This window comes from Rhipicephalus sanguineus, chromosome 5 (genome assembly GCF_013339695.2).
Source record: "Rhipicephalus sanguineus isolate Rsan-2018 chromosome 5, BIME_Rsan_1.4, whole genome shotgun sequence".
NCBI classification, from domain to species: Eukaryota; Metazoa; Arthropoda; class Arachnida; order Ixodida; family Ixodidae; genus Rhipicephalus; species Rhipicephalus sanguineus.
This window is the reverse complement of record NC_051180.1, coordinates 160,302,578-160,329,374: the sequence shown is the minus strand read 5'-3', so window position 1 is coordinate 160,329,374 and position 26,797 is coordinate 160,302,578. Positions and strand designations below refer to the sequence as shown.

Here is a 26,797-nt window from a genome sequence, read left to right as displayed (position 1 = left end):
GCTGAAGAACACCAAGTGGTAAAAATACAGACTTGTCACTGGCAAAAATAGATACTGGCAATACGGGGCCCTCCACTGTGGCATCTCGCGTTATTCGCTTTGCAATTTCAGTATGCAAGATGCCACAGTTTAAAAGAAAGGGCCTTTGTGTGCGTCTTTAATTCTTCTTCTTTGGTTTCACATAGCAAGTACCAGTGAAAGCTAGATTAGCGTGGTCAGCCATTTTTGTAAGATGATGTGCATTTGGCAGAACAGAATAAACAGGAAAAAGGACTGAATTGGTATTATAAATAAAGATAAGCAACTGTTTTGAAATTTTGTCTGGTGTCTGAGCTGTTGCGCCTTTAACAGTGGTATGACACTGCCAATTTCGCATTATATTTTGGACTCTCTGGCTGTATTTGAAGTTGACAGAATGATTAAACGAAACTCCCAAGATATTACTGAACATGCTTCACATTTAACAAGGCAGCCATGCACGTGGAACGAAGCCAATGTAATCAAGAATGATTAACACTCCTCTTCTATGTCACTCCGATGCTTAGCATTGTTGCTTAATAAACACTACTCCTGGTTGTAAACGTCCAACTGCTGGTACAGTCGAACCTCAAGTAGCATGGGGGACCATAAATTAGTTTGTTATATCACATATTTGTTGTAACAGTAAGATCGAAAATGGCATTAAAAAACCTCCAATCTGGCTCGTGCGAAAATCCTAGATGCAAAAAAGGAATTATTCTAGGCTTCAAGCCCATCGTAAATGAGGTAGTCCTTGCCTGTCTCTATGTGGCATTTCAAACTAAACAGACCGAGACAGGAGAAAATGAAATTACAACAGAGCAAAGTTCGTCTGACAAAAACAGGCCTGTGATCACATTCATTTGAAGAAAGTTTTGAGCCTCGCACAAACCAAAATGCTTCATCGTTACAGCCAAAATCACGGCGGCACTTGCACTTTCGGTTTCATTAAGAAATAATAAATATAATTGAAATGAAGCATGGCCAGCCAAAGTTTGTATTTAGTTTGCTAGAACCGATGATTTGCTATGTCATTGTTCATTGTAACAAGATTCAGCTGTATTTTGTCATGGTGATGTATATTAAATAAGCACTACACAGAACTCTAAGTTGATCTTTCGTGGTAAACACCACTTCTACAAAATTACATAAGCCACTCTTCTATCATGTCAACTTGGTGAGCTAGACGAGAGGCAAAAATGATACTGGGTTTCACTCGGGTAACCAGAGTTTTTCAAACACGAGGTCGGTGGTTTCTGCATAATTCATGTGTTTCAATAAGGCCAATCTTCTCACATAGAACAAAGTTTGCCAGACTTTAGAGAAGGCTCCCTGAATAGCTTTTTCCAAGAGCCAACCCTGAACAAGGCATAAGAATGCGTTTGTTACTAACCTATAAAGAAAGCCACAACAGTGCTTGAACAAAGAGACAATTAATGCGAACAGACATCACCGGTATGTGTATATTGCACTTTAGGCACTTTCATTTGAAGACTTTTGTATTAAAGTAATAGGCGGATTGATAAGGTTGCTCTTATTGGATTTTCTGAATCGTGCAGAAATCATTCGCAGCCTGTGTTACTAAGTCCAGGTCACTTAGTCTTTCGTAAATTTCTTTCGGTATACTTTGGGCTTTGGGTTCTGTTCAATTCTAGCAAGTGTTAATGGTGGCTTTCTTTTTAACTACGGTACTAAGAACAATTGTTTTTCTTTCTTTTTTTCTCCAGCTTTTTTTACGCATCCGCTCGTAGTTAAAACCGACAGTTTAGAGAGGAGGCCAATTTACATAAAGGGCCTTTAGTGCTGTCCACAATCTCACTGTAGCTGCTCCATAAAGCACCACGAGTTGTCAGAATCGATCTGGAGCTCTCCGTTACTATATTTTTCATAGGCCATTCTGCTGCTTCGGCACAGCAAACCAACAATTCGAATTTGAAGTGTGCCCCCTGGCAAGCTCTGTGCTATACATGCTTATGCTTTTCAAGGCTTACAGTGAACTTCTTTAGTTCTCAAGTTTTTGTGTATTTGTACTGCAGTGTTGCTTCCTGTGCAAATCGCTTATAGTAAGCAGTATTGCCTGTAAATGTAATGTTCGGTAATGGCTAATTCGTTATGCGGAAGCCCGCATGGTGGAGGAAGGTTTTCAGCGAAAATACGAAAAAAAAAGTGTTACAGGTTTCTGAGAAACAAAGCTTTATAGTTGAACCTTCTGTCCTTTCACAAATGCAATGTTAGCGTACTAAATTTATTTCTGTATTTTTTTCGCCAGGTCCGAAAGCCAATGATGCCGTCGAAGCACTTCATTCGAAATTACTTCGTGTCTTTCTGTGAAGATCCCGTAATTAAGGCTGTGCAGGCGCATCGTGAAGGCAAGCCGTTCCCGAAAAGTGACAGTCCCAGGTGAGTTTTGCTTTGTTGGCATTTCACCACTGAGTGCCAGCTTGTGGGTTTGGCTCCCAGCCTCCAGACTCACATTCCGATGGCAGTGAAATGAGAAAAACACCCCGTACGAAGCATCGAGTGCACATTGAGGAACTCTGAATGCATAACGTTAATCATTAGTCTAACTCCTGCGCGATTTGGGGCGTAAAACTGCAACAATCAGTGCATCGGTTCTCATTGCATACTTTAAACCTGCTTATGTTTGGGATTAATGGCCTTATGCTGGCAACAGAAGCTGGATGCTTGAATGTTCAGCTTCCTGTAATCAAAGTCCGTATCAGCAGAATACAAGCACACTATATTTGTGCAACACATTTGTACATGTTAACTGGCAGATATCTTCTCATTTGCAAAAGGTGTGGTGGCAACTTGAACGTCCATGTTTTTATCGTCTACTGTTTTGTAGTATTGTGCTGCTGGGCGCAAGGTTGCTTGGCCGATCATGGTCGGGGCAGCCCTTTTTTGAGGCAAGGACACTCGTACATTGATTTGGATCAGTGCCAGTTAAGTTGCCAAGTTAAGCTACAGCCTTCCACAACAGTATCTCTTAAATCCACTACGCATTTTTGGGATGTTAAATTGTGCAATTCATTCAACCGGTTTGACCTTTGAATGTCCAGTGGCACTGTTTTCCCATAATTGCTTGAATGCAAGAATAATCTGAAATTTTCCTTAATCACACGAGTGCTAACTGACAGACTTCTTTCTCTCGCAGCGGTGCTTATGCGCAGGCAGTGGAGTGCATGGCCAACGAGAAGTACGAGGACGTCATTGCGCACTGCACCAAGGAAATTGAAAATGAAGGAGAGGCTCTGGCCGAAGCACTGCTGCTGCGAGGGACTCTGCACATGCTGCAAGGCTTATCACAGGCCACGGTCGACGATCTCAACCGGGTACTCCAAATGGACTCAGCCTCCCTGAAGGTCAGCCTTTGATCAAATAAATTATTTTGCGACGTCCCTCCTACCCGTTCACTTGAAACACTTCTGGTTGGGGGGTGGATGTGAAGTGTGAATACCTGTTTTCAGGAGGAGGAGGAAGGAAATGAAGGAAAGGCAGGGAGGTTAACCAGACGCGCGTCCGGTTTGCTACCCTACGCTGGGGGGAAGGGATGAAGGGATTAAAAGAAAGAAAGAAGAGGGAATTAGGGGTGTGCGAATATTCGAAATTTCGAATATTTTTCGAATATTGTTTCCTATTCGATTCGATTCGCACTGGAATTTTACTATTCGAACTATTCGAACTTTCCAAAAAGAAATACAGTCAACGTCCGATTGAAAGCGGCCCCTTCAGATTTTCAGTATGCTTCACCTCATTACACTCTCGTAGTTCGGCAAAGCTGTCTTTCAAGCTCCGTTACGGTCGAACTTTGCCAAGAGACAGTCAACGTCAGATTGGAAGTGGTCCCTAGATTTTCAATATGCTTCACCTCATCACACACCGGTATTGCGGCAAAGCTGCCTTTCAAGCTCCGTTGCGGTCGAACTTTGCTAAGACAGTCAACGTCCGATTGGAAGTGGTCCCCAGATTTTCAATATGCTTCACCTCATCACACCCCCGTGTTGCGGCAAAGATGCCTTTCAAGCTCCGCTACGGTCGCAAATGTATTAACTCAAGAAAACGCTGGTTCCAACATGGAGATTAAAGATGTGGCAGAGTTGGGGGCTCAATTAATGCTGTTTTGGGCCTGAAATTTGGGCAGGAAGTCCGACAAATCGGACGCCGAAGCTTTTTAGCATCCAAAATTTCAGACGTTCTTATATATCGACGTCTATGAGGCAGATTTGGAACTCCGGACTTGAAGGGAGCACACCCTTGTCCGCCATGTCAGTTGGGCTTCCACAGAAGTTGAAAGAGGAGGAGAGGCTGTGAAAATGGCATCTTTGCCTATCACGTGTAAAGTGTTGTCGGCAGCACTTTGGTTGCACCAAATCATGTACATAAATAGAATTCGGCCTCTACATTGCCTCATTCTTGATAAGACAACTATGAAACACCACCCCGCCAGTCCTTCATCAACCTAGCAAAAAGAAACACTTTCATGTTGCTATCTCATAAGAATATGCTTAGGAATCCTCTCTAACATTTTTTTCTGCAATTTCGCTTCGAAGTACAGTCGAACCCATTTATAACGAATTCGAAAGTGTCGCGAAAAGTGGTCGTTATATCAGTAGTTCTTTGTATATGGATTCGCCCTTAAAAACGTGCGCTAAGCGGCCGAGCCATTTTTTTTTCTGTGCACTTTTATTAAAGTGCTGACAACCCCTCCGGTGACAAGCTAAGCCTTTTCGCGTCGTGAAACGACGCACGCTGCGTGCTCACGAGTGAATTAAACTGCCTTTGCAGTGAACCGACACCGTTTCTATGAACCGTGGCACCGCTACGTGGAGCCGATCATCTCTGGCTAGTTGCGTGCAGCGCGTCGCCTACTCGGCTCGCGGAGTCAATGCCGGGCCGCTTGTTGTATGGTGTATGCGCGCGTTTGTACGTTCTTCGTGCCTGCTTCACTCCGGACCGTGCACGAGTGCGGCGAGTAGCCTGTTAGTTCAACGCGGCGAAAACAAGCATTTTGCAAGCAAAGCGCACTCTACGTCTCCGTAATGCTCTCGCGGCCCTGCACGACGATGCACGCCGCACTTGAGTTGTCACCTAGTCAAACGTCAAACACGCAGTATGCGGTCGCTGTCAGATCATCAACGTTTCTTTGGTTTCTACAAAGCGACGTTCACTTTAAAGCGGTCTCGCACGACGCGGCGGCGGCGCCGAACTTGCGAACAGCAGCATGGCGCGCTATCAATCTGCACAGTGTACGGCGTACGCCACACGCGCAGCCGAGCAGCTATATCTACAGATGACTGTGATAAGGTTGTCGGCTTTAAGTCGTAATGGCACGTTCATCAACGGCCGACACCTCGCCTTCGCTCTTTTCTGATGCTTATCCGCGAAGGCATCGCCGCAATCGCGCGGAAGTCGTCAATCACCGATCGACCGGTCCCTGCCGTTACCGAAAAGACGGACAACCTTTTGCGGCACATTCGACAAGTTTAGGGACGCAGTGAACCTTCATGGGATGGAAAGTTATCTCGGTTATCACTTCTTGCGTTCCAAGGCATCGTTTGGTTCATCGTAGGCGGTCGTAGCTGCAGAGAACAGCGTCAGGAAAGGTTACCGTGCGAAAGCTGACCGCAATGCTTCATGCTGCCTCCTTTTTTTTTTTTTTTTTGGTTCCCTCACTGCCATTCTGCCGCTGAAGAAAAGGGCTGGAAAGTGAGGGACCTCGCTCGTAGCATCCGAAATCTGCGTGCGGTGCTCGCCGATCAGGGATATCTTAGTCGCGAGTAAACTGGAGCGGGGCACGCGCGAGCGCGCGCCCCTCTCACGCTTTAGAAGGCCTGTTTTAACTTTTTTTCGCTTCGTATGCGCCATATTTTTACGGCGACCGCGTCTGAAGTGTTCGTTGTAAAAGTAGGAGGCTTTGAAAAACGTTCGCTATATGTGGACACAGCTTCAATGGTTAGCATTGGAAAATCGTAAGTGCACCCAAATATGGTCGTTATAACCGATAGATCGTTATATGTGGGATCGTTATAAGTGGGTTCGACTGTATTAGAAAAATATTCGATTCGATGCGCACTCACACTTCAATATTCGAATTCGCTTCGCACCCAAAATGTTGCTATTCGCACAGCTCTAGTAATAATAATTTAAAAAATTCTGGAACCCTTTCCCTATCTAGAAAACAGGGGCAAGTGAAGCTGGGCATGTGCATGCCTGGCCTACTGCTTCTTTTTTTCTTTCTATTTTTTAAGTTGTGCAATGTTCCCTCCGAACTTCTTCCTTCCTACATGCCGGGATTTCGACCTTTATCCACATGCTTAGCAGTGCAGCACTTAAGTTGCTACAGGCAACAACAACGGCTATGGGTTCATATCCAGGCAAAGATGAAATGGGGCAACGTGGAATTGCAAGTGACCTCGATAAAGTATCAGATTGCCATATCAGAAACGGCTGATCAATCTCGCACCTCGCTGACCTGTAGTTTAGGGCTTTCCAACTCGGCACTAAAAATCCAGATTATGAAATTGTCAACCGTACCTACTGGATATTCTAAAGGTGGGTTTAAATCTCGCGACTACAGATGAAATCACTTGAATTAAAGTAAGAATAATGTTACAAGTTGCACTTCCACGTTGAGTCCTACAGCAGAGCCTAACTGAACATCTTTACAACGAAACTGTGTATAGCTAAGATCTGTGGATTTTTGGGGTGACCGTGTGCAGAAAGTTTGGGTGCAGTAGTCGAGATGGCAGTAGTCGTCCATGCTGGAACACGACAAAATGAAACAAGCAGCTGCTGCTTGTGCACTCTGCCTGGACACGCGCACACTTTAGAGCAAGGTGTAAGGACAGTAATTCAGGTGTTGACACTCCGCTCCACAGCGCGTCCAGATAATGTTCGGCGCTTTCGGTCCCTTCGTCGCAGCTGCCCCCCATGACACTGCGGCCGGCGCGTGTGCTGCTATAGCCGAACATTGTCTGGACGCGCTCTCCGTCACGGCGGGCGGAGAGTGTCAACACCTTATTGTTCTTACACCATGCTTTAGAGCAACAGCAAACAAATAATTAAAAATAAAAAAGGTCTTCATATTTTGATATAAGATGGGTTATATTGCTCCTGGAAAAATGTCTGCCCAGCTGTCCATTTGTGTTTAGAAGTGAAGCCGACTTTGAGGGGATCATTGTAAGCTTGGTCTTTGTAAGCTCGCTTTTGCAGATTCTGTGTTGCAGTGAAGCCCACTCATGAAGAAAAAAGAAATGTTGTCCATGCCGGAGCATAATCTTATTAATGAAACCAGTAGCTATGGTATGGCCACTTATAGTCATGTATAGCTGGAAAAAAAACATGAAATGCTATAAGCCTTCAGTGACTATAGTTGCCTAATGTGCACCCCAATGGTGATGTCGTCGTCGATGTTCCGCGTTAGACTGCACAGCAGTTTCAACGTTTATGAGCACATTCACAACCTGGTCTTTGATACCAAATTGGCCTCCTCCGTATGATCTCTGCGTTTCGTGTTAGACAGCTTCGCTGGTCATCCATCTTGACAGAGTGGAATGGCTCACAATATTTTTTCTTTTTCCCCCAACAGGTTCGAGTGAACGCTCTAATCAAGCTTGGCACTCTGAAGGTGCACGCTGAGAAACTGGAAGAAGCACTGGAGGACTTTGAGCAGGCAGCCACCCAGGATCCGAGCAATGCCGACGTATTTCTGCACCGGGGACAGGTGCTGCTACTTCTAGACAGGCTAGAGGACACGGTCAAGGTACGTCCTTGCCTTGTGAACTATAACTGCTAGCACTACGCTGGTAACTTAAGAAAAACCTGGACGCCCAAGCACCACCAGCACAGAGAAGAAGCACAAGAAAAGGCACTCTTTTTTTGTGCTTCTTTTCTCTGCTGGCGCTGCTTAGGTGTCTAAGTTTTTCTCAAAGTTATGTACCTGCTAGCCCTCACCCTCTCCCATCCCCTCTCTACTTTCCCTCTCCCCTTCCCATACCCCTCTCCCCTCCCCCTTTCCACTCTTCCTCGGAAACGCGGGCTAGACATGCCGAAATTCTCTCCTGCGCAACGCCGTGATGAGCTCGAGCGCATGGGGACTATCAAATTGTTTAATTAAATGGAGTTCGAATTAGCGGGCGGGTGCTAGAATGAAAAGACATAGTGCCACACTGTGTAGGCAGAGCCCAAAGAAGCCACCTCTAGACTCGTTATTGTGAATTATAGGCGCTACTACGCGTTTGTGGCAGGTGATTCCATAAATTAAGTTCATTTAGCTCTTAACAGCAAACATAATTAATTGATCAGTCAGCGATACGTCAGAAATAAACACCGACATGCATTCATGTGAGCACTGAGCCTTAACGTTGAAATATATGACGCTATTTAAGCTCCAAGATACGTCTGTTTATAATGGCAAAGTTAACACAGTCAAATTAAAAGTAATCAGTAATTTGCATTTGCTTGCATTTCTTCAGTAGCGACTCCATGAGCATCGTTTGCAGCTTGCCCCATCTACTGAGAAATGCTGCTGTTTCGTTGTTTTGCATCTCTAGTAAATTTGGTTTGGTTTGGTTCTGCAACACATTGTGATCACCCTGGGCCAACTTCTGCGAGGAGCGATGAAAGCCAGGTGCTCCGAGTTCGAATTAACTGTTGTGGATACCGACGCTTTCGAATTATCAGGAGTTTTCTCCCACAGAAATACACAGGGCTCTGCCGGGACTAGGGCGTCAGTTCAAATTAACTGTAACTTCGAATTAACCGAGTTCGAATTAACGCGTTTTTACTGTAAAAACCTGTCCGAGTATCTTGGAAACAACACTTGACGGTGGAGGAGAAGCTTGTCCTTGTCCTGGGGTTTTTTTTTACATCATTCGGAAATTATCTTTTGCAATATTTTCATGTGCTTTATGCACATTTCTTGCTATTACAAATCTAAATTGCTCTATGTAGCTTATTTAAAGAATACACAAGTAAAAAAATTTACTTGCATATGAACAACAAAAAGACATTGTGCATAGTATTATGCTTATTGCATTGTTTGATACATGGATAAAGTAGCATAACTCTTATACTTTCATGTAATGAATTTCACACTGGCTGTGTTTGTTTCAAATGGATTTTGACACAACTAGGGCCTGCATTTCATAATGTTCAATGTCACTCTTATTCTTATTGCGCCTTGTTGAAATGCCAGTGCCGACAGTGAGGAAGCATCTACAAAAATTATTTTAAAAAAGGAAGTGCGTCCTTAGACAGTGTGACCCCAGACATGTTTTGTGAGTGCCCGCACGTAAGCTCACTGGTGCACGCATGTCGAAAAAAAAAAAAAGACTAGTGAGCAGGTTGTAGTAACCATTCGTTGTTTGACTGCTATCACGTGGCAGCCAAGCAACTAGTGATTGCTGCCTGTTCACAACTGCCCACCTGTAAACAAAAGTAATCTTGTTTCTGTGAGAGAGCATGTGGGAGACAGGAGATCAAAAAATTGTTTTTCACAATAGCCATGACAGGAAACGTGCAGCAAGCAATGCCAAATATAAAGTGCACAAGTGTGGACATCAGCTTGCGGCAGGTACTTACAAGATATGATGGTTGCAGCTGCCATACAGTGAAGCAAAAAAATCCGATCTGGTGGAATTGCTAGGGCCAGCAGCACAATTTTTTTTTATGTTTTTTGTTTGGTAGCAGCAACCTGCAGCATATCTGAAGCAGTGATGGAACAGCTGTGCCAATTGCGTTAAACTGTGCCGACAGCAGTTCTTTACACCATCCTGTGCCAAAACGGCACTTGAACTTAAAGTAGCACCCAGCCTTTGTCAAAGCAGGCATTACAGTAAAAGTTCAACTAAAGAAACTTGCGTCATGCTATCATCATCATCATGATAGAAGTGAGCAGAGGTCATCAGTGAAGCGTCTATGCTTTGCTTTACCACGGACATCCAATATAATGCCCACTGCACCATCCTGCTGCTGCTTTATTGAATCCACGCAGTACTTTGGACTTTACTGAAGGAGGATGTCGCATGCTAGAATAGAGTGACATGGGGGCCATACTTGTGTGGTGTCCAAGACCCCACTGCAGTTGCATGAATCCTGGGTGGGTGTTTTACTCTTCTGGCAAAAAGTAATGTTATTCCCGTCCAAGAAATTGTATAAAAAGTGTAGATTCACAATGGGAAAGTGATAGTGCATTGAGGAAATAACGGTGCTACAGTTTCGTAACACGAGGAAGTAACGGTGCTACAGCCAATAGCAGTGCTACAACTTGAGCTTTTTTTTTGCATGACTTGGTACTTCTCAACACACATCAGTGGGACAGCGCCCGTCCCATTGTTACTTTCTTCGTCCTCGTGTTGCTGTGCCGTTTTCAAGACTATTCTCACTGTACCTTTCTGTACTGGGGTTTAATCAATGTGAGCAGGAAAGCAGTGCTTAGCAGAATGTTCTTTCGATGTTGTTATGACAAGAAACGTGAGTCGCCTGCACGTACGTCTGCGTACCTGCCTCTTTCTGAATCGCCCGTGCGATAACCGCAGGACATGGAGCGGAGTGTGTCACTCCGACCGGATTTCCCGTCGGCAGCGGCTCAGCGCTGTTACGTGCAGTACAGGTATGGGGCAGCCACCAAGGATGCCAACAAACAGATGGAGGCATTGCAGGATTTCGAAAAGGTCCAGCAGAGGTTCCCCAACTGCCCCGAGTGCTACTTCCTCCATGCTCAGGTGAGGCCGCCCCGTCGGCCTTTGAGCTTGCCCTACTTCCAAAGCAGCAACCACGTGTAATGCATTCGCTATACGTTTCCTGTGCCCTGTTGTTTGTTAGTCCGGCATGATTTCTGCATGTCGTCGGCTGTCAGTGCGTACCGTATTTACACGATTCTAACGTGCACCTAATTTTTCAGGAGTTTGAAGTACGAAAACGAAGTGCACCTGGATGTAATGGTATAACCTGTTGTTCTAAGGAAAGCTATGGCATGTTATGTTGACAATCATAAATTAAGAGAGAAGAACATTTTAGCTTCATAAAATAGGAAATTTATTCTCTTGGCAATTTGTTTGGTTTTCTGATCCAGTTTCTACTAGCTTTTTAATAGGTGGTTAACCCTTCGTAAGTCATTTTTTTTTATTGCCAGTGACCTACGATCATACCAAACCAGAATCTGAAAAAAATCTCATGGGACCTACGTTGTCATGTGAATGGCTAATACTAGTGGCCGAAGAATCAAGCGTGTAGGAGACCATGCCTCTTGTGACAGTTCAGCACAAAAGCTTCATGCTATCCCAGTATTTTAGGTCACTCTAGCTCCACTGGTCTTGGCAATCGTGACAAGACCAGTTCTCTCTGTTCTGACAAAAGTTTTTTTTATTGCGATAGCAATTATATGGACAGTCTCGGCTGAATTTTGCCGTCGCCGTCGCCGCCGTCATGCACCGTATATGTATAAGTATGTATATATATATAAAAGCCCCAAAGAAAAATAATTCAGAAAAATGCTTCCAAAGCGCGGAATCGAACCAGGGACCTCTTGCTCCGCAGCGAGTGGCACTAACCACTACGCCACAAAACGCAGATCCTCCACGTAGCTAACGGCGAGCGTTATATACACACCCTTTACCGCTAGACGGACTCGGAGACGGCAGGCGCTTATAAGCGTTTCTTCATTACCAGCGAGATGGCGCTAGGAGCGCGACGGGCGCACTTAAAAGTCGTCGGCGAGCTCGCTCGCTTCTTCTTATATTTGCGCAGGGAGAATCTTGCCCTTCCGCTGTCTGCTCACGCGGTTTTCTCGTGGTGAGGGGTAGAGGCATGTTTCAAGCTTTCACCGTGATGTCCGCGCTCATGTTACGGAGCGTACGAAAGTCACTCGAGCTCAAGGGACGCCACTAAACGAACAAACAGAAGATGAGCGCGAACTATCAAGTGTCACAGCTCGACACTTGAAGCACGCTAGTTTCCTTCGCTGCTTCGGCCGCCTTTGCAACAGGAGCGCTGTTCAAACTGAGAGTATCCATTGGCAAGCCTCACTTCGTATAGCATTATTTTCTTGCTATCGCATTCATTGCTTCGCCCTTGCGGCGAAACTGTGACTTTTTTTCATACACTGTGAGTGTGTTTTCAGTTAAATAATTTTGATGCAGTGTGGATCAGATATTAGAAAAGCCAAAATGAGTCTTTCGCCACAATAGCTTTATCTTTTTTTTTTCTTGCGATCTCATGTCTGCCTCTGGCAGCATGAGTGATAAAAATTGCTGCATTGTGTTATGCATTTCAGAAGGGGTTTATCAGATACAGAGTGCAGAAAAATACTAACGACTTGGCACTACAGTCTTTTTCGTCTGGCAAAGTTGAGCCTTGTGCATTTTATGTTCATTTTGATGCACAAGTGGGGTTGCGTTTGGTCATACGAATTCAGTATGATAAGAACATTTTGCGTGTGCCCGAGGAAGTCGCACCATCGACGCTTTACTGCAACCATGGGTTGGCTGTCGTTCGGGAGCGAACGTCGCTGTGTTGAGGGGCACAGTTAACTTTTATGCAATGAAAAGTGATAGCACAGTTTAGTATTCCATTCAGTTCGCTTGACAGGTGATTTTTGCCATCTGCCAAACATTACTACTGTGTAATGCCACTTACAACAATATATCATTTATCATGATGAAATTCTTCAAATCTATCAATTTTGCCGTTGCCTCTGTGTAAAAGAAAACCATAAAGATGATATCATCGGCAGCAACGTATCAATAGAACGACACGAATTCTTACTGCCCATGGGTGCTTTGTACAAAAATGTGTGTGAAAGTTTGATAAGAATAAAATATGTGTAGGGATGGGCGAATATTCGGACGTTTCGAATATTCGAACGAATATTAAAGTATTCGAATTCGCTTCGATACAAATTTATATTATTTGAAATTTCGAAGCATTCGAAATGAACGAATATATGTACGTTTGACCGCACATAACACCCTGTAAAGGTGGTTTCACTGCAGCGTCGGGTTGCTGTATCGTGAAACCACCCTGCCAGGGGAAATCTGCACTGCCGCGAAGCCACACTTCAAGGTTAAGTGTACATATCTTTTTAAATTTAACAGCGTGTTATATGGGCTTATATGCGCTAAGTATAGTAATTTTTAACTTGTAACGTATTGCACCACTTATAATTTGCACCCTACTGATATTCAAATTTTTATGCTATTCAAGGTTTCTTCCACTTCATTTCAAACCAAAAAAGTGACATTCACTCATACCAGGGCTGGGCAGAGATACTCAGAAAAGTATTCCGGAATACAGATATCGAAATACATGAACTGGAAGCCTAAAATACAGATACTGAGATACATTTGCCTTTAACGTAACGGGATATTTCGGAGATACTTTTGCAATAAGACGAAAAAAAGTATTCCGGAATACAGTTACAGCGATACATATACTGGAATACTTTTTTTTTATTTGAAGGACGCTCATACTACGCAAGGACACTTATTAGTGCAGCATAATGTTGTAATTAAAGTTACAGCGCATCGAAACGTTCAGTTCATTTATTTATTTATTACAGTACCCTCAGCGCCATTAAGGCATCGCAGGGGAGGGGGTGGACAAAGTACATAATTAGTAATAATGACATAATTACAAGTATCAATTGCAATAAAAATACACTATTTCACAGCAACAGTAACAAGGATTGGACACCGAAATCGACATACTTGGCGAACAAACTAAGCTATGCCAGAAATGGCACACTTTAAGCGAATCACTCGGATCACTAATAAACACCAGTGAATTGAGAAAAAGCACACATTTATTTTGAAGATCTGCTTTGCTGAGAAGGTTGCTGTTTAGGCTTCTCAAATGGGCTGTCCTCTAACAGCGTCGGTTCAGCCTCAGCACAAGACTCACGAAAGAAAAAAAGTGTCTACCGCTGAAGGCGAGCACAAATTCGTGTTATAATGAATAAATATCGCCTTCATAGCCGGATTGCCCTGCAGCGTGGTGATATCTCTTCTCGGGTCATGTTGATACCGAAACGCTTCCGCCCTCACTTGGGTTGTTCTGCCTGTTCAGAATCCGAAGTCTGTCCCCATCTTCGGAATCCTAAGCCGTTTGACCCTGTCGGCTTCAATGAAGCTGTCACCACCACCGACCCTACCAGCACCCATTTCAGAAAGCCGCAACAGGCGAAGTCGGCTCCGGCGGTGGGGGAGCCTGCTACCACAAAAGACCGTTTCACGCATGTAATCATTTAGGAACGCACCCTGACATTGGAGAGGTGGCTGAAAGCGCGTCAAAGATAGCCATCTTCTAGTCACTTCCGCTGCGACTACGGGAACTGCTTTTGGAAGTGCCGCCGCTTTGAGAACTGAATGCACGCGAAGCATTGCAAAGCCTGTTCCAAGGCAGTATCCGCGCGGGGGGTCGCGAAGTAATAGCTTGCCACCCAAAAAAATTAGGCGCACTGCACTGACCTTGAGAGACAGCGACTTTCGTCGGCAGAGGCCAACAACACTGCCCCCGCGATTCTGCCGTCTGCGGCGTCGCGCGCTTTACCACATGGACCATTCTGTGCTTGAGCGGAAACCATCGCCGCCCTATCTGTCGGCTACCGGCGGCGCGCCTTTGCTTGTCTTGGCACAAAAAAGAAAAAAATAACGCCATTCCCCCATTGGAAACACGCCTCAACTCATTTCCGACACAAAAAAAACAATGTAACGAGATACCCGTGTCCAGCATAGTATCGCGATACAAGCGATACATCGTAAATGTATTTCACTACTGAGATACAAATACATTTTTCAAATGTATCTCGATACAGAAATACAGATACTCAAAAGTATCTCCGAAATACTATTGCGATACTCTTGTATCGCGATACTGCCCAGCCCTGACTCATACCTAGTTCCAATTCTTAAAAATATTGTGCAAGGGTCATGAAGAAAATGCTCAATTTTTCTTAATAATATGTGGTGAGTACTATTCGAACTATTCGATTCGAAATTATTCGAACAAATCACTATTCGCTTCGGATTCGCTTCGAGCCTCAAATTTACTATTCGCCCATCCCTAAATATGTGTAAGATAAACACGTAAGAACTAGGGATGCGTAAATATTTTTGTGCACTTTGAATATTGCAACGAATATTACAGTATTCAATTTCGCTTCGACACAAATTTAAATTATTCGAAATATTCACAATGGACGAATACATGTATATTTGACCGCTTGTAACCCCCCTGGCAAGGTAGTTTCACTGCATCGTGGGACTGCTATGTCATGAAACCACCTATTCAGGGGAACTCCGTGCTGCAACATCCACACCTGGAGGCATGTTGGTAAAGCATCACTGCAGATTCAGTAGCGCAACTACTCGACAGGACACAAGAAAGATACAGTACACACATACCAGAGTGCTCTGGTGTGTGTATATCTTTCTTGTGTCCCGTCGAGTAGTTGTGCTATTGAATCTGCAGTGAAACACACCAGATGCATGCACCAATTCAGAGCATTGCAGGTCAAGAACTACACTCCCCCCCCCCTCCCAAAAAAAAAAAAAGATTGTGGAGAAACACTTTTATGATCGAACTATTTTTGTAGCTTCTGCAGGGTTGCCTTCAGAGCAGAAAATTGGGTAGAGGTGTGTTGGAGATTTGTGCATCACGAATTCTACGTACATAACTTGCATTTTTTAAAATTTCTTTTTCACTGCATTTGTGCAGATCCTTTCAGAGAACAAGGAGTTTGAGAGAGCGGAAGAGAACTTTCTGAAGGCTCAGAAGGCAGATCCTACGGACCCGAACGTACCAGTACATCTTGGGTAAGTCTGTCTGTGTCAGCTTGGAAATGTCTTGGGACAACTCCTATGAGACGCCTTGACAAATTAACAGCGTCATTGTTGTGGAATGTTGTCGTTGCATCTAGTTGTACGCTTGTCAACGTAATGAACCTTCAGTTACATACAGTGTGTTAGCCCAAGCTTGGTACAAGCAACACTGTTATGACTTATCACATACAACAAAGTACTAAATTTAAAATTTGGCTTTCCAGCACCGCTAGAACAAAAGTGGCGAGGTTTAAGAATATATCTGTCACAGCAAGGTAGATACTCTTATGTGCTCACTTCTAACGCACCCCCGAATCTATCCCGTACCAAGTTTTTGCGAGTTCAAAGTATCCAGAAGTATTCGAAGTATCAAACTACCCAAAAATCACGTCGCCGCATATCACAGCCTTGAGCATTTCCCCTTCACTTTGTTTTTTTATTTGACCCTATTGACCACTACAGTGGAACCTCGTTAATGCGTACCTGCCGGGAGCGCCGCGTAACTACGCACTAAACGGTAGTACGCATTAACCACAAAGTAAAGATTTGCATCTCCTCGCGTGCGCCATCGCCGCCAGCAAAGAAATATATACAGTGCCACAGCAAATATTGCCTAAAGTACCCATTGCAAAGCCTTTTCTTTCTTTTTGCCAAAGTGGAGAAAAGATTCTGGTACTCTCGCACGACCGTCCGATAGTGCCGATAGCGCGCGGTGGCGACGCCAAGCAGCCTTTCGGAACTATTACAGGGTCCGGTACAGTGGCGGATCCAGAGGGGGGGCGGTAAGGGCGATCGCCCCCCCCAAAGCATGTAAGCATGTGTCAGTCCTCCCCCCCGTCTGCCTGCAGTGCCTGTCTCTCCTCCTCCCTACCCTACCCCCCCCCCCCCCCCCCGCTCAGATGAAGGAACCGCCCCCCCCCCCCCCAAAGTTGGCACCTGGATCCGCCCCTGGTCCGGTATACGCAGTGACCGACATAGCGACAGAACGGACAGTGTCGGCTTTCCGCGATATATGTGCGTGCGTCTGTACCGCGATCTGCTCATAAACGAAAACTGACGCAGTTCCAGTGAAACGCGGTACGGCTGCGTGGAGCCGATCGTCTCCTGGCTAGTTGCGTGCAGCGCGTCGCCTTCTCGGCTCACGCCGTCACTGCCGGGCCGCTTGCTGTACCGCACGCGCGCATTTGTCGTGGCAGTGTTCTTCGTACCCACTTCGCTCCAGACCGTGCACAGATGCGGCGAGTAGCTTGTTAGGTTAACGCGGCGATGACGAACTTCCTGCAAGCGATGCGCACTCCGCGACGCTGTAGCGGTCCTGGCAGCGAACGGCAGCGCGTTTGGGTTGTCGCCCAATAAAAGCGTGCAGTATGGTTACAACCGCGCTACGCTTGCTGTACCGTACGTGTGCGTTTAACGTGATAGCGTCAATGCAAAGAGGTTTCTCGTCGCCCGCGACCAGCAATGCTCAACTCCGCAACAGCGAGCTGCTTTCTTTTCTACAAAGCGGCGCGCGCTTGAACACGGCCCCACGCAACGAGGCGGCAGCGATCGGCAGCCTAGCGCGTTCAGGTTGTCGCCTATTAAAAGCGTGCAGTAGGCTTAAAAGTGGTGCTGCGCCGCACGTGTGCCCGAGCAGATATCTGAAGATACATATTGTGATAAGGTTGTCGGCGATAAGTCATGCTGGCGCGTTCGTCGGTGGCCGCCGCCTCACCTTCGTTCTTTCCCGCTTACCCGCAAAAGCATCGCCGCAATCGCGCGGAAGTCGGAATCAGTGATCGACCGATCTACGCACTTCTCGAAAAGACGGAAAACCTTTGGCGGCACATTGTGGCGTCGGGAAGTTCAGCGGCGCAGTAAAATTTTATGGCACAAAACGCTATCGCGGTACGCAGGGTACGCACTAACCGGTAGGCGTAGGGCGAAGTACTATGGCTTAAGCGGTCAGCGAATGCATTGGGCTCTATGGGACTCGGTCGGGGATTCGTCGCAACTACGTTTTAACCGTTAGTACGCTTAAAGCGGGTACGTATTAACGAGGTTTGACTGTACTTATGGTTCATACATGCTCCTCGTGACTGGCACATCGTGAGCACTAAGCTCTGCATAGTTAGTGAAGACATTGCGAGAGAGAGAGCAAGCGATTTCTGGCTGTTTTTGGCTTGAAATTGTGAATTCTCTGCGGCATGCAATGCAATAATGTTCACTGGAGCCTTGGCTAAGATCGGCATTGTTTGCCGGCTATGTATGTTCAAGAAGGGTGGGTGGCAAGGCTTCTTTGAAGGAAGGAGTTCGAGTCGTAGTAACATTACTTCCTTACATTCCTATAAAAGCAGGTAGGCCACACTTGCCAGCATTTGTGAAGTCGTCCAAGATGAGCCAATGTTGGTACATTACTAGTAAATAAGGTATGCTTCTTTGCACAGGCTGCGCACTTTCTTTTAAAATGTCCTAGTGTACATCTTGTCTTCACTATAGTTTTATATGATAGCGTGTATGTCTTTAATTTGCATCACTAGAACAAAAGAAAAGAAATTTTTTTAAGCTGTTTTTTTTTTGCTAGACTCAACTAAATAAATCCGACAAATAGTTAGGCCAAGGAAAGCATGCGGTACACTAATTGTTGTCTTTAACTGTGGTGTAATAATTATAACGTATAGAAACCACCGTAAGTAGCAAGTTCAAAGTTTGTGCGCCTGTGCTCGTCTGTTCCTTGCTGTGTGTGCTGTCTAGTTGCTCTACTTAGGCTGGTTTCTATGTCAAAACACCAACTCGCCCAACAGTCAACTCTTAAAAATTATGAGGGTAACTTGAAATGAGTTGTTCAATCTGTGGGATCTGAACCCAGAACCATGTCCGGTGCTCTACCAATTGAGCTGCCCCGCCACGGTGGTCTAGTGGTTATGGCGCTCGACTGCTGACCCAAAGGTCACGGGATGGAATCCCGGCCGCGGCAACTGCATTTTCGATGGAGGGGAAAATGTTTGAGGCCTGTGTACATAGATTTTGGTGCATGTTAAAGAGCCGCAGGTGCAAAACTGCTAGCCGGCCTAGTTGGAACGAATTCATCTTTTAGCCACTTGCGCGAAACAAACAAGGACGAAGAAAAGAGCCCACATGGACAAGCGCTTGTCCATGTGTGCTCTTTCCTTCGTCCTTGTTTGTTTCGCGCAAGTGGCTAAAAGATGAACCCCAGGTGGTCGAAATTTCCGGAGCCCTCCACTGCGGCGTCCCTCATAATTATATCGTGGTTTTGGGACGTTAAAACCCCAGATAATATAATTATTACAGTATAACCTCATTACAACAGACCTTCATAGTGAAGAGGATTTTGGTCTGTTGTAAAGGGAGTATGTAAAATCCAAGTACTGTTACAACAGACTTTCATGTAAACACTGAATGGGTCTGTTATAACCGGAGAGAATTTTGAGTCACAAACATGGTCTTATTTTTAACGGGGGACCAAAAAAATGCGATTTTTGGAAAATCGCATTTTCAGTTTCTGTAGCCCATTTCTATCTGATTCCAAAATATTTTCAATGAAAACTACGTAGAAGTGCTATAAAAAATTTGTTTTGCGTCTGCCGACTTGGCGAAAATTGCGGAAATATAAAAAAAGCGTTTTTAAAAATTATAGCTCGGCAACGGCGCAACTGGGCGCCACCATTCTGGGCTCGTCGTAAAGAGCATTTCTCCGTGTTCAAGTTCTCCGTTTCAGCTGGCTGAGTAACAAGCTGAGTAACAAGCGTACGAAAAACACGTTCTGGCTGCTTCTGCGGTAATGCTCGCTTCGGGATCGTCGTCTGTTGCTTGTGCTTCGCGAGGTCGTGGCTGTCGAAAATTGCGCTACTTAGTGACGCGTTCACACTCGTTCTGTGTTTACGGGTCGACGATAATTTGGAGCGCTTTAGTTGGGCAGCTGCAAGCGGAAGCTCAATCATCAGATTACGATAGCACACCGCACTCGTCGCGAACATCGCAGATGTGCGACTAATAGCGTTGACTCGTTGGACCCGCTGTTCGAGGTTCTTCTTATCAGCACTTCGAAGCTTATGATGAAGACCACCGCGGGACAACTATTTGTACTCGCAATCGAGCATGACGTACTTTGAAACATCGGGCACCGCGGCCACGCACATCGCAACCAAGCTTTCTACTCGATGTCGTGGTTAGGCCTAACTCCGTTCACGGTGCCGATGTACGAGCCAAATCCGAACTTTGTGAGCAAGAACATCGCGCTAGCGGACATGCGAAAGCGAAGAAGCCGTAATGTCCTTCGTCTCAAGCAGCGAATCGCATCGCCCGCTGGCTCCTCAGAACCGCGAATGGGCATTTTGCGCATCAGCAGCGGAGCTGCTGATGCGCAAAATGCCCCCCGGCCAAGCTCGCTGCGCAGCGACCACGCGGAGAAGCGGTGGCAGCGGCTCGCAATTTCGCGTATCAGCGTCCCAAAACACAACACCAAGCACGCTGCGCGCCGTTTTTTTTGTCGCTACAGCTAGGCATAGCTGATCATTGACAGACCGGGGATCGGCGGCCTTCGTTCTTAAATCGGTACGTCGATATCCGCGGTGTGCTGCTCCCGTCCCGAAAGTATGCTAAGTGATGTTTGAAGTCGGAAGTTAATGACCGTGGCAGAAAAGTCCGCTCTAAAGGAGTCCTGACCACCTTGCTGGCCTGAAATTTTAGTCAATTATATCCGAATGTCCGTTGTACCAGAATCCGTGATAAACGAAGCTCAATCAATGGAACTAATACGGAGGTCGGCATAACGCCGCAAATTGGTATGTAATATCCGAATGTCTGTTGTAAACAGATCCGTTGTAACGAGGTTATACTGTATTACTAATTGAGCTATGACGTAAGGCACCTCCCCGCCCACTTCGTTGGGTATTTCTGTGCGTGTAATCCCTGGGAGTGCCAGCCAGCACCGCTCGTAGCTACTCTCAGTGTTCCACACAATGCCTTCAGAAATCCCGGTTTCCTTCCTGTAATAGAACGCACTTCGCATTGAAGTAGTGCCCACTGTTGGGCTAGTTGGTGCATGTCTGGAATCAAGTCAACTTTGCGCCAAAATCGCAACCACACAGAAACACGAAGGAGCACATAGACAGGACAGGGGCCGTCCTGTCTGTGACATCAGAGATTTCAAAGCGTGTTTTTTCTTTCTTTCATTTTTTTTTTCATATTTCGGCCACATTACATTGATGAAAATTTCTGAAACTTGGTACATTGAGCCTCTCACCCCCACAGAGGACAATGTACTTCATTTTAACTCAAGAACTATGTACATTGAAACCTCAATGTAACGAACACGGATATAACGAATTATCGGTTATAACGAAGTAAATGAAGATTAGCCTTGGTGATAGACACAGTTGGTTGAATATATGCTTATAACAAATTTTTGGATATAGCAAAGTTATTTTTGTGTCAAATGCGACTTTGTTATAATGAGGTTTAAGTGTACTAGGCCCTACTGAACGTCGTCAAAATCTCTGGCATCGGAGCGAGTTGGTGCGGGAACTCTAAGGTGGCACTGCCAGCTTCATTTTCTTTGTGCGCGTTTTCTTGCTTACTAGGCCTCTTCTCGTGGCAAGAATTGTGTTTTTGGTATTGTGAAAGGGTAATTCACTAATACAAGAAAATTATCATTTTTTTTTGTTCCTGTTTAAAATTACTGAATGTACAGTCCAAAAATAACAGAATGGTCATGCAAAGAAAAGCCCGATTGCATGCATATTCCACACCTTTAAGGTTGCAAGGCATCAGGTACTAAACAGTTATGAAAAAGTGCCCTGGTTTTCTTGGAGGTAGTGATGGCAGTATAACTAGAACAAAATACTGATACAAAGATCAAATGCTGAAAATCTTCAATCTTGGTCATGGGAGCTTGCGTTGTGGTATGCCATCAGCAAACACTGTCGTCAGTGTCGGCAGTGCATGCTTCAGCAATATGTACAGTTGAACCTGCACATATCGAACCCACATATAACGAATTATTGTGTATGTCGAGCAGCTATATAATCCCCTTGACAAATTTTCATTATATAAAATATTTTATATGTCGAATTACCTATATACAGAACTTTTCTATAATCTCCTTCAGATTCGATATATTCGGGTTCGGCTGTATTTGTAGTGTGTACATTTGATTTCTGCCATCTGTAGAAGCTTTTGTCTCTTTTGATTGCCGTCTTTGTTGGTTACTGCAGTCATTTATTTTTGCTTGGGCATGGCAGAAAACGTTGTTACATGTAACGAAATAAGGTTTGTGATTGTTTCGATTCCAGCATTCTACACCTACAGTGGACGCAAGATTTTGAGAAGGCAGCCGAATTCATGTACAAGGCAATCAGCATGGACGACAAGTGTCAGTTTGCCTACGAGACCCTTGGTTCTGTTCAGGTCCAGAGGTGGGTGTGTTCTTGACGTCTGACGAGCGGGTGTGCTGAGTTGGCTGAAGCCCCTAGATGATCAGGCGTTCTCAAAGTGGGTTCTGCAGATCTCTGGGGTTCCCCAAAGAGCATTTTAAGGTGTCGTTAGCGGTCAGTACACATTTTACCCCAGTTGAAACACAGCACTCTGAAGAGCTGTTGGAATTCTCCAAAGCCACAAAGTTTGAGCAGACCCTGCTTTATTTTATTTTTATTTATTTATTTACATAAATACTGCAGGCCACATGGCCCAAGCAGGACCATGTGCAGACTATTAGACCATGGAGCAGACTATTTCTGCCTAATGCGTCTAATATACTAGGTGATCTGCTGCTTATTTTTGTTATTATTGAAAATAGACCTGTCAAAAAAGGATTGCACATGAGGCAGAAAAAAAGAACTTGGAACAGTCCAATGACCTTTTACACCATGTCCACAAATGCCATTCTAAGCAAGTGTGCATCCTAGGAATGACTGCATACTGTCGTGCAGTAGTGACTGTGAAGAAGCAAGTGCAACTGGTACTAGATGAAACGCTTTGTTGGGCGAACTTGTGTGCAGTAAAGGAAAGACTCAAGATACAAGCAACGCTCGCTGTGCAATGAGAACTGGGAGCATGGACATCTGTGGTCGGTAATCTAATTGTTGGCAGAATGCGTCATCTTTTATACATCGGTGATCGAACCCTCCAGCAGTATCGCTGGTGTTTGCGTAAGCTCTCGAATAAACTTTACTTGTGTCCTGCACGTGATCTTAACAGAACAATCTGAAAGAATCACAAAGCTTCCCAAACATTGCAGTGCAGCCTGTGCTGAGTGGTGCTAACAGTTTTTGTGGGTGAAAGCCGATCACATAAAATAAAGAACTAAGCAAGTATGGCAATACATAGGAGCCCCATGAGAAGCCTATTAAACTATTTATAAGGACATGGTGCTCCAAGGGTCCCAAAGAAACATTCTTGCTGCCGAAATGATAGTGAGTGATTGTTAGGCATGTGCAAATATTTGAGCACTTCGAATATTCGAACGAATATCACAGCATTCGAATTCGCTTTGACACGAATTTAATTTATTTAAAATTTCGAAGTATTCGAAATGAACAAATGGGCGTATAATCAGACCGCATGTAACTTTCTGTAAAGGTGGTTTCACTGCGACCTAGGAGTGCTATGCCATGAAAACACCTATCCAGGAAAAATGCGCCCTGCTGCGAAGCCCAACTTTGAGGTTAAATGAGCATATTACCCTCACATCGATTAATTATTTTTTAAGTTTAAAAGCTTGTTATACAGGCTTTTATGCACTAAGTATAGTAAATTTCAAAACATAACATATTTTACCAGTTATCACTAGCATCATACTGAAACTCAGATGCTGCTACTATTTAAAGTCTCTTATACTTCACTAAAAATCAAAGAAGTGACATTCGCACATGCCTTGTTCCAATCTTTAAAAATATTGTGCAGGTTAGTTGGGTCATGACAAGTGTGCTCATTTTTCTTTATAATATGTGATATATACTATTCGAACTATTCGGTTTGAAATTATTAGACCAAATCACTATTCACTTCGAATTCGTTTCGAGCCTGAAATTTACTATTTGCGCATCCCTGGCAATTGTTAATGACAAGGTACAAAAGCATACAACATATGCCATACAAATAGACAGATCAGTCCAAGCCATGTGAGCTCTACCAAGCAAAGCATTGTCACATGATTCATTTTGCCACTTAAAGGGGCCCTGCAGCGCTTTTCCATCACGGTCAGAAAACGCTGCCAATCGGTTGTCGAGGCCGCTGGGAACACGCGAGCCTAACATTATAGCGACGCACACGGCCTGGAATTTACAATTAATTCTCAAAGTCAGCTAGAAGTTGTTCCCTCTTCTTTCTACAAATGATGCCATATAACCAAATGACCACGCCTTATACCTAAATTTCACGCTATTGGCCGATTTAAGCATCGTGCGTTGCATAGACTGTACAGTATTTGTGGATTTGCACTCGCTTTACCCCTTTACATACTAGCAATGTGAACAACTAATCACTGGAGGGCATTCAGTTAAGAGACCTGATTGGCCGGGCGTGTCCACGGGAACTACTGCAAGACAAGCGTATGGAAGAACTCAAGTTTAGTAAGCCACTTAGGCACGTGTTGCCTGAAACTCTCTCCAAATTAATGGCCCACTCCTGTTCGGGTATAGTTTTCTAGATCTCTTTAACCCTTTCACTCCCGTTGATGAGTATAGTGGGTATTTTGTACCAAAATGACAGGCGACGACTATAATCATCAATAAAAATTGGTCCCACATGGAACCAATGGCGACTATGCTTGTCGTAGTTGTGTTTCTTGATGCTAGGTGGCCACACTTGTCTATGTTGGGCCATTTGTGTCTCAGCTTTATTTTGTTGCGATCTTTGATTGTATTGCCGTGTGGTGAAGCCACCTTCAAGTTATCTTTTTTTTTACGGAATTAGTGAAATAAAGGAGCCCCATTGAATTGGAGGAATGGTACCGTTTTATTTAGAAAAAAAATCTCCATGAAAATTGGGCGAAAAATATTTCCGGTAAATTTGGTACAATTTTCTTCTCTTTCACGGGAGTGAAAGGGTTAACGAGTGGCTCATTTCTTGGCAGTTTTGTTTGGCTGTCGATCAGTGAAGTGTCGTCATTTCTACATAGCCGTGCATTTGTATGACCGCAGGGGCTTCCTGAAGGAGGGCCTGGAGCTCTTCGAGAAGGCCATCTCGCTTGCTCAGACAGAAGCCGAGCTGGCCCACCTGCTGTCCTTGAGAGACGCCGCCGCCGCACAGGGCAAGGTGGCCAGCCGCCTGGGCATGGCCGTCACCCCTGGATTCAGCTAGAACTGTTGAGCCCACCGTGTCAGGGACGGCTCCTTCTTTTTCCTTTTTTTTTTATTTGCGCAAGAACCAGATTGCAAATCATTCACCATCATCCCCCCTCTCGTTTTGCTGCTGCCAAGCATGGCACAGAATGTTAGGGATATGTGTGTTCCTGGCATTTTCATGTCGTCGCGGAATAGGTAGATCACGGCAGCTCGAGTCGGAGGGGTGGAGGTAGTGCGTCGTCTGGCTCCCGTCGCAAAGCGTTGTTCTGTGCAGTGGAAACCCAGGCGGCGTGGGTTTGCGGGTGGCACGTTAATCTTAAAAAATGGTGGCATGTGTTCCATTTATTCGTCTGGTGCCTGCATACAACTTATATAGCTAGGGACCAGCGATTGTTTTCAGGGAGCTTAGGCCTAGGATGCGCCTTGTCGATGCCAGTTAGGGTATTAAAGCGCAAAAAGGAAACTGAGGACCGAACAAGTTTGCAGCCCTCTGTAAGAAACGTGAAGGAGGCGTATTCGCAGTCGGAGTGTCGCGTGATGGTAAGGAGCCACCTATGAAGTGTTCAGAGGAATTGCCAATCAAGTTGTTCCTCGAAATGTAGATTTCGTAACAGGGAATGGATGACACCTTGTGAGGGAAGGCATGGTCAGTTTTAAGACACAGAGAAGCGTCTAGAAAGAAAAAAAAAAAAACTGAACGAGAAGGTTTGTCTGCATTGTCTGTGCCTTCTTCATTTCTTGTTTTGTTAGTCCTCTGCGCGCCTAAGAACAGTCAACAGTGTGTTGAGTGTAACTTTGCCTCTTGACATGGTGTATGCCATATTTGCCAGAGTTGTTTGTTCTCCCATACTATTTTAGTGCCGGGTGTGTGCCTGTACAAGACTAGTGCAGACCAGTACAGCAGTTAAACAATCGCTGCACCGGTCTGAACGTACAAGACGGCGGTGTTGTTGCCCTCGCGAACAAGTTGAGTTGTTGCTGCGAATTAAAAAAAAAAATTCTTTTAACTTTCGGAGTGTCTCTTCCTCCTTTGGTCTCTTGCTCCCTTTCACAACATTCTCTCGTTTTATAGTAGCACTCAAATTTGTTCTTTTTTTTTTTCTCGAGGAAATACTGTGTAACAACTTCTAGTCTGTGCAGTGAAATAAACCAATTTTGTTTTGGCTCTTAGATGTTTTCACTTCAGTCGTTCATTCAAAGTACCGTGTGTGGCATTCACGGTGACCGAAATGCTCCTGCAATTGCTCCTTTGTGCTACATTTCATTAAAGCTGCTACATCCATGCTACAAATGAGAGGAACTGCTCCAACACTGCTCCAAAACTTGGCATTCAAGGTTTTGTGGAACAGCATAGACACTGTTACCCAACCTCTGAAGCTACAACCAAGAAAGCTTGTGGTCCATGCCATACAGAGGTTATCACCACCCTTTGTAAAGAGCACCGTAGCATCTAGAAGCTCCCCAAGGTAAATCCAGTGCACGCTCGCGCATGATCTAGTAAGATCTGTCAGTGCAGTTGTGCTTAATTGTGGGCACTTGGACAATTTTTCATTTTCATTGGGCCCCGTGTTTGTGGATTTACTGCATGTAGCTCCCAGAGGCTCCCAATGTGCAGCAACTCTCTGCACTCTTACCCCTGGCATGGCCTTCGTGGAACTGGAGGAACAACCAGTA

At 45.0% G+C, this 26,797-nt stretch overlaps 1 protein-coding gene across 1 annotated transcript in view; it reads left to right on the top strand.

The window, feature by feature from the left end:
- The window catches only part of LOC119394390 (mitochondrial import receptor subunit TOM70), a 28,051-nt gene extending 1,767 nt beyond the window's left edge, over positions 1-26,284 (top strand). The window contains exons 5-11 of the mRNA XM_037661688.2: positions 2,288-2,418; positions 3,176-3,383; positions 7,610-7,783; positions 10,560-10,745; positions 15,736-15,833; positions 22,133-22,255; positions 24,980-26,284. Of these exons, the coding sequence (XP_037517616.1) occupies positions 2,288-2,418; positions 3,176-3,383; positions 7,610-7,783; positions 10,560-10,745; positions 15,736-15,833; positions 22,133-22,255; positions 24,980-25,139 (1,080 nt within the window). The 3' untranslated portion in view covers positions 25,140-26,284. The remainder of the gene's footprint in view (positions 1-2,287; positions 2,419-3,175; positions 3,384-7,609; positions 7,784-10,559; positions 10,746-15,735; positions 15,834-22,132; positions 22,256-24,979) is intronic.
- The last annotated feature ends 513 nt before the right edge of the window (positions 26,285-26,797 follow it).